Consider the following 8,484-nt stretch of genomic DNA (forward strand, 5'->3'; position numbering starts at 1 on the left):
ATAAAGAAAACATGGACGGACAAAACTTGAATTAATACTAAATAATGATGTAATATGTTAAAAAATCTTTTTAAGAAAAATATCAATATAATATTTATATAAATAATAAATTTTATCTTAATTTGAAGAGACCATGTTTTTCATTTTGAGAAAAATTAAGACTAAATTAAATTAATAAGATAAATATGATGATTAAATTGAAATAAAGACAATGTATTATCCTACCACGTGACATAACACAGAGATTTGATACTGGTAATAAAATAAAAGAAAAATTAATTAAAAAAATTAAAAAAACCACATTGACATGTGATGTATCCTTAACGTCGTTAGTAATTTGTTTTTTCAAAAAAAAAAAACTAATTGAGACACATTTTAAAAAGTTAGGACACAATTGAAATTTTTTAAAAAACAGGATGACATACTACCACCAAAATAAAAACGGGTTTGAGTGCAGGCTCTAGGATCATAATTGAAACACTAATTTACACTTTTCTTCAAGCCTTCAAATAGTCGTTTTTTTCACACTCTCAGTTATAAAGTCCAAGTCCTTAATACTCCTTCTCCAAGCTGTGGAGGAGTGTATATGTAAAAGTTAGTATCGGTTACTTCTGTAAAATCTTAAATTTGCAATAAATGCACATTTACTTTTTTACCTTACATCCGTATTTAGAAGTTTCAAAATGAACTTTTAATTAAGGTTGACTTAATCACAACTTAAAAGTTTATAAACACATTTTACTTTTAAACATGTCTAATTATAACATGATTAACTGACATGTGTTTGACTGATGAGTTATTCACCTTTTATAGAGAGTAATCCGACCAACATGAATAAAAAAGTTGACTTTAAGAATCGACCAATCATACACTATAAAAATCATCCAAATAATTAAGACTAACTAAAACCACTTTAACCACATTACATATTTCAACAATTCATAATAGTATTAATTATATATAAAATTAACTATAGTTAAATAGTAGATTTTCAAGTTAGTTTCTTTTGTGTACTTTTACTGTACTTTCAAAATATACTTATTTTGAAGGATTACAATTTTTTTAGAGAATCTAAATTTTTATATGATTAATCACATCAATAATGATATACAATTATAATTATAATTAAATACTGATAATCACTCATTATTAATGATAAGTTAATCATATTTATTTATGATAACTTATTTCATGATAAGTGACTATTTTATAATTAGGTAATAATCATCATTCATATGTTAATGATAAGTTAATTATATTTATTAACGGTCATTTTGTTCCATGATAAGTTACTATCATGACATACAATAAATTAGTAATAAGAATATTAACTTTATATATGTAGTTTAATAAAATAAGTAAAACATTTATTGTACTCTTAATTTTCACTATAAAATTTCAAAATGCAATAATTATTGAAATAAGAGTATGAAGCATTTAAATAGGTTTAATTATGGTTTGGTCTTAATATTTTTCATTTATCTTTTAATTAAATAATTCAATTTAAAAATTAAAAACGTGACTTTTCAAAGTTGAATAATTTTTTTAATTTTTAAAAATATAAACAAAAATTGATGATTCTTCTATACATTGAAATTGACCTGATTAATTTTATATGAAAAAATATAAAATATCACTATAACTAAACTAGAATAATCACATCAACGTACTTTTAACCATTTGACAATTATGGTTAGTGATAGAAATAATCTATCTTATAAGGTTTTATAAATATTAAAAAAATTATTAAAAAATGATAAAATTCAATATAATAAATAAATAATAGGATAAAAAGGTTAAAAAAAATATTATATTAGCATTATATATTATACCATTAATCATACATCTCTAATATATATAATGACACATCCATGATTAAATGGTATAAATGTGTACCTTTTTGAGCTCTTGATTGAGAAGATATAAGGGAAACTTAGAAAAGAAATGAAGATTGTACTAATTGTTGATGAGTGAAGGTAAACAAAAATCTGCTTAATCTGTCTGAACAAAAGATTACATCCTTGAACAAGAAACCAATGTTTCAATCATCTATGACAAACACATCTGTAATGATAAGGGCTATTGATAGGATCATTCCCCTCCACAGGAACCTGTTCAGCTCTGCATTTGTACTTGCATCCTTTACATTCATTGTAAGTGCAAGTTGGTGCTGTTGATCCAATCATGGCTCTCCATGATTTCCTCATTCTCCATGCCTCATTGTCACCCTATATATCATTCCACATATTTGAAACCAGAAACACTTTGGAAACATAAAAATACAAAGCTTCCCAAGAAGTTATTCAGTTTGATCATAATTAACCTTTATTCTTTGATCTCTTCGAGTTTGTGAGGACTCCAACACCCTAGCTTCTGTTTCATTAACTGCAGCAACAATGGTGACAAATATGATGAAACAGAAAATTTTGAGTTTTGATTTCTCCAAAAAAAGTTGAATGCCAATGCACCCTTTTGAATTAGAGACAACTAAACAAAAATGCTAGACAATAACATGAAAAATAAAGCATGTTTCAGCATATCAAGAGGAAAAATCATTACAACAAACAGATAACGGACAAAAACATAGGAAGAGATCCAACACAGAGAAGGTATAATTGAGTATATATATAAGCAAGTGGATGCATAGGAGAAAAAGAAATGAAGTTGTGGAAGAAGAAGAAGAAGATTGCATTTGGATTAGTATGACCTTGTATTTGTTGAGCAGCAAATGTGAAGGCCAAGAGTATGAAGAACAGTTTAGCTAGTTTGGTGAGTTCTTCCATTTTGTGCTTGTGTTGTAAGAGGGTGCAAGCATATATGGATAAGATGTTAGAGAGAGAGAGAGAATGAGGAGAGAGAAATGTAAGGTTAGCAATAAATAAAGAAATAGGGTAAAACCTGCAACTTGACAGAGGAAAATATAAGAGAAAGCATAGCCGACAGATAGACCATTATCACCAACTCCTGGGGAATTCTAGAGTTAACTACAATTACTATATTGCCCATCCCATAATTACGTTTGACTTTTTCAAATGAAAAAAATAATATGGGATATTGTTCTACTGATATAAATATTTTTTGCAATGTGGATATATAAATATGGTTAATTTATAATAGGGTTTAAATATGTTTTTAATCTTTATATTTTGAGCTGATTTTGGTTTTAGTCCATTTTTAAACTATGGTATAATTTAGTCGTTCAACTTTAGAAAACTCTGATTATAATCTTTTTTATCAAATTTTTTTAACTTTATTTGTTGTTTCAAGCATGTTTTATTATAACAATTGGATTGTTTATACTGTTTGACACATTTTTACTTCAATGTTAACTAAGAAACGCGTTTGAAACAACAAATAAAGTTAAAAAAATTTGGTGAAAAAGACTAAAACCAGAGTTTTCTAAACTTGAAAGACTAAATTGTACCATAGTTTAAAAATGGACTAAAACCAAAATCGTCTCAAAGTATAGAAACTAAAAACATATTTAACCCATTTATAATATTCAACTTTATTTTAAATTATATCTTAAATATTCTTAATAAAGTTTATCCTATTGTAACACCTTTATTGAATTGTTGTTAAATTATTTCTAAATATTTAATTCACATAGATAAAATTGATTTGTAATATATAAATGTAAACATTATTTTATAAATTATTTTTGTAAAATTAAATTATTGTAAAATATAATGAAAGCATTTTGAATGTTTGAGTTTAAATTCTACATTAAATAAAAATAAAAAAAATGAACTTAATGTAAAATTTTATAAATTCATTTTTTAAGGTTTTAAATTAAAAATAAATATCACTTTTAAATTCAAAGTGATATTAATTTTCTAATATAAATTGAGTTTCAAATTATTAATTTTCTTTTTCAAACTTTTTTTTATAACATTAGTTAAACTTAAAAGTATGCATTAAGAATTCTTAAAAATATTTAATCAATAAATATAAAGATATATATTTTTTTTAATTTTAGGTGTGAATTTAATTATATATGTTTAATAACAAAAAATACAATACTAAAGAAATATATGAATTCTGTATATAAAAATTCCTTCTTCCATCACAGTTTTCTTTGAAGACAATTCTATTGTAGTATAAATTTACTTTTTTTATTATATGTAAAATCAAGTTAACTTCTGAAGTAAATTTTATAAAATCCATGCACAGAATCATTTGCAAAGAATCATTTTGGGATGCAGTCACAATATTCACAAATCATATGGCTTTCAGTGTTATACTTAAATTTTGGTCAACGTGATGCTGTCATCTAAAACATTAAATGATGAACGTTCTATTTTCCATAAACCGACACACAATAAGTAACTGCACAAAATACGAGCTTAAGAAGATGGCTGCTTTTGAATTTTGTTTCTTCTACTTCACTTACCAATTCAGTAAACTCAACTTTTTATTTTGGTAATATTTTTTAAAACTTATTGTAAGAACAGTTAATTTCAAGATAATTCTTTTATTTTTATAATTCATTTTAATTTTGTGTTATACCAGCACATAAATGGCAATGTTTTATTAAATCATGTGTTTTAAACTTATAATACTGTTATGACCTTTCAATGGAAGATACTTTTATCACATATATCTTATTTTTACTCATAAATTTATAACTTTGTTCATATAAGATAGGTTTAAATTTTTTTTGTCTCAGTTTAGTCACCGTTTTTTAAAATGTCAATTTTTAATTCTTAAATTATAAAAATTGTTTCAGAGAGTTAAATATCCACTAACCGAATTAATTTTTTTTTTCTCTCTTTTCTGTTGTTCTGAATTTCTCTGAACACTAATAGTTTTTTTTTTCTTTCTCTGAATTTTTCTATTTCTCCTTCTTTATGTTTAAATGTATATTGTTTTTATTATTATTTTCATTTTTACTAAAAGAGTTATATATTCTTTTTAAATTATAATTAAATTCTATTAAAATTGTTCCCAAAATCAGAAAGGGATAGCTCCACAAGCAGAAGAGCAAGGTGGTTTGCGGCTGATAATGCTTTTCTCTTCCATGGCTGCGATACTTTGATTCATTCCTCCAACCAGTTAAGTAACAGACACGAAAGGGTTCGACTTCAAACTGTATCTTCCAATGTAACTACCATCGCGGACGCATGCATGGCACAGTGGATTCACACGCAAAACATAACATGTCGTGTTTGGGATATTCGGAACTTGTCAAAATCTGTTGTTGTTCTTAAAGGCAACCTTGGAGCTATTCGTTCAATACGTTTCCCATACTAGATTGAAGAACGCAACAAAGAGAGTGAGTGTATGATGAAACCAAAGTGGTGTTCGTCTATAAAGCTTTTTCGTTCTTTTCTCTCTTTAGAAACAGTTTTATTGTTATTATTATTGGTGTTTTTATGATTATCATAAAAATGATAAAAGCATGGAGTTTTTAGAAAAACCAGTGAGAAAAATATTTAGTTACCTTTTTAAGCGCATGCTTTGCGATTTTATTTTTTTGTTGTATTTTTATATTTGGATTTAATGTTACTTTTTTATAGATTTTTTTATTAACATAGTCTCAAAAATTACTTATTATGATGGTTGATTTTAATAAAATTCTTTTTTTTTTTCAACTTTAAACATAGTATTAACGAACATTATACAATAAGTTAAATATTGTGATTTGTAATCCACGAAAAAAAAAACATTTTGCAAATCATCTAAAGGAATTTCATTTTTATAAAAATTAAAGTTCTAGAAATATTATTTTAACGTTTTTATCTATTTCTAGTAAATTGAAACAATTTTATGTAAAATAAAATAATTTTACTAATGTTTTTTAAATGTAAAATAAATAAAAAAAACACTGTGATTTAGTTTGTAATGAAATTTAATGTCCAATATTTTTATAACTGTGATATGATACAGAAAGGTGGTGAAGGCATTATAAAATGAACGTAAATTTACATTCACTGTTATATAAAAATTGCACCTCTTTCCAAAATACTCTCGAATGAAAATATGTGAACTGGAAATTCACATGCACAGACATTGAAGATGTGAACAATATTGAAGACTAGAAATGACAACATTGTCTGCTATTTATCCGTTATAAACAAAATTCACCTGAAGTGTGAGTGCGACTTTTATGTATAATGTTCTTTCTTGGTGCTGCTTGCTTCACTTTCTTCATCCACATGCTCTACAATTTGTTTCAGAATGTTCTCTTCCTCTGCTTCAAGTTTCTTCATACAGTGTTCAAAAGCAGACACCAACTCTGGACTGAATATAGAATCCTCACTGGACTCATTTCCATTACTAATGTCCATTATAGAATAGCTATCAAATTTTGGGGTGACATAGGATCCAGGAGAGTATATTCCACCTTTGGGAAGCCATTCTCTAAGACCAGCAATGGCTGGATATTCAACACCGGAAGGGATTCTAAGGGTTTGGAGGTGGAGGAGGAGGAGCAAGTGGAGGTGGTGGTGCCGGAAGAGGGTTTGGTAGTGGTGAGTTTTGACTGCGGAGAAAGAAAAATATATATTTAAACATAAAGAAGGAGAAATAGAGAAATTCAGAGAGAGAAAGAAAAAGCTTCAGAGAAATTCAGAGAAACAGGAGAGTGAGAGAGAGAAAAAATTAACTCCGTTAGTGGATATTTAACTACAGGAACTGATTTGAAACATTTTTTATAACTTAGGGATTAAAGGTTGACATTTTTAAAAGCGGATACTAAACTGAACAGCAGCTTATAACTTAGAGACCAAAAAGAGGATTAAACCTATAAGATATGGTGCTAACCATTAGGGATGATAACTTCCACTTATTTGAGTTTGTCCTAGTTTGTTTTCAATAACCAAAAATTGGCTAGGAGTTAGAGCCAAGTTAAAGTTGCAGTTTATTAGGTCTATTCTACTTTTTCATAATTAAGACATTGCATATTTTTGAGTTAACTTGTATAAATTAAAAAAAAATCAAAAATTTCTTTATGATTTTTTAAGGTTTAAATAATAAATTGTTTTTTATTTGGTTTATTGGTTACTTATATAATTTATTTATTTTTTCACTTAATTGAGTTTTTTTTTTTTTAAATATAGTCGGTGTAGTCTATTTTTTAGATACGTGCATGTCAAAGTATAAGTTATTTTCTACATTTTAGAACTCCTTTTATTTCTTTTGTTTTCCTTCCTCACCTCCCACCACCTTCCACTTCTCCTTTCTTCCTCTTTTCTCACTATCCACCTCCATCTACCTTTCACCATCTTTTCTTCTTTGGATCGTGATATGTTGATAGTGTAGTTTTAACAACAATTTGATAATATATACGTGTCAAAAAGCTATTAAGTCATTTAAAATATTTTATTTTTTGTTAAAGTTGGCATGCAAGAGTTAATGGATTTGGTTTCCGAAAATTCTCCTCTCATATTTGTTTTCATTCTCCCTCCATTGTGCATTTTGATTTTCATTTTGTGTGTGTGCTTTTTCTCCTTTCTCTCTTTCTCTCTCACGAAGCAAGCTTCATCTTCTCCAACGAGGCAATCTGGCGAGACTCCGGTGAAGCAATGGAAAGCTCTAGTGACAAGCTATTTTCTTTTCCCTATCCATTTTTCGTTTCACATTTTTCGTTTCACATTTTCCATTCCCCCTTTTTTCCCTTTTCCCTTACTCCATTTTCGTCCTCTCTCTAACCTCTTTCATCGTTCTCTCTCCTTTCTCTCTCCAAGCTCTCTCCTTTCTCTCTTCAAGCTTTCTCCTTTCTCTCTTCAAGCTCACTCCTTTCTCTCTTTAAGCCTTCTCCTTTCTCTCTTCAAGCTCTCTCCTTTCTCTCTTCAAGCTTTCTTTTTTCTCATTTCTTCCATTTTAGCTTCATCTTCTTCGGCAAAGCAACCCGGGGAGAAACATGTTCTCCTTTCCATTATTTTTGTTGTGAGAAATGGAAAACTCCGATGACTTCGATGATGAGAGCAAGATATTTCCACTATTCCCTTTCCCCTTTCGCATGTTCCCTTTCCCTTGTCCTTTCCCCTTTCCTTTCCCTTTTTCCACTTCTTCTTTCCCATTTTCCATTTAGCCTTTCCCCTTTCCTCTTTGCCAATTTGTGTTTCTTGTTTTGTTAATTATTTTTTGGATTGTTCTAAGGTGAAAAGTTTTTTTTTTTATGTAGTTGTTTGTGAAACATTCTTTCAAAACCAAGTTTGTTGATGTTTTGAATGGAAGATTGACTCATGAGGAGAGGAATGTCTACTTGATAAAATTATGGAATGTCCACTTTCCAATCATGTGGACGTTAATATTTTAAAAAAATTATTGTAATGGATTGTATCAAACTGATAAGTTGTCGTTGAAGCTATCAAATTAATACTACTTTTCAAGGCAACTTCAGTATTGCCTAGTAGTATTCAAGAAAGTAGATAGGGCTAAAGTAACCCTAAGTCGTCTCCCAACGAACACGGAATTGCTTTCGAATATCTGAAACTTATGAATTCTATGCAATGCTTAAGAACAAAAGTGAGGATGTTT

At 27.9% G+C, this 8,484-nt stretch overlaps 1 protein-coding gene across 1 annotated transcript; it reads right to left on the reverse strand.

Annotated features, from left to right (window-relative positions):
* Nucleotides 1-1,938: 1,938 nt before the first annotated feature.
* Nucleotides 1,939-2,889, reverse strand: LOC106754596. Its single transcript, XM_014636635.2, has 3 exons — nt 2,708-2,889; nt 2,324-2,385; nt 1,939-2,228 (listed from the first exon to the last, which is right to left on the reverse strand). Exons 1-3 carry the CDS (start codon nt 2,781-2,783, stop codon nt 2,046-2,048), a joined length of 321 nt encoding a protein of 106 aa, XP_014492121.1. The 5' UTR covers nt 2,784-2,889; the 3' UTR covers nt 1,939-2,045.
* Between the last annotated feature and the right edge of the window lie 5,595 nt (nt 2,890-8,484).

The sequence above is a fragment of the Vigna radiata genome, unplaced genomic scaffold (genome assembly GCF_000741045.1).
Source record: "Vigna radiata var. radiata cultivar VC1973A unplaced genomic scaffold, Vradiata_ver6 scaffold_441, whole genome shotgun sequence".
NCBI lineage: Eukaryota > Viridiplantae > Streptophyta > Magnoliopsida > Fabales > Fabaceae > Vigna > Vigna radiata.

What these genes read in the sequence shown, in the direction of transcription:
- LOC106754596 (XM_014636635.2), bottom strand. Translation starts at nt 2,783, where the DNA reads ATGGAAGAACTCACCAAACTAGCTAAACTGTTCTTCATACTCTTGGCC. An exon ending in TGCTGCTCAACAAATACAAG is followed by an intron (nt 2,386 to 2,707) that starts GTCATACTAATC and finishes TTGTTGCTGCAG; the next exon opens with TTAATGAAACAGAAGCTAGG. An exon ending in GAAGAGATCAAAGAATAAAG is followed by an intron (nt 2,229 to 2,323) that starts GTTAATTATGAT and finishes AATGATATATAG; the next exon opens with GGTGACAATGAGGCATGGAG.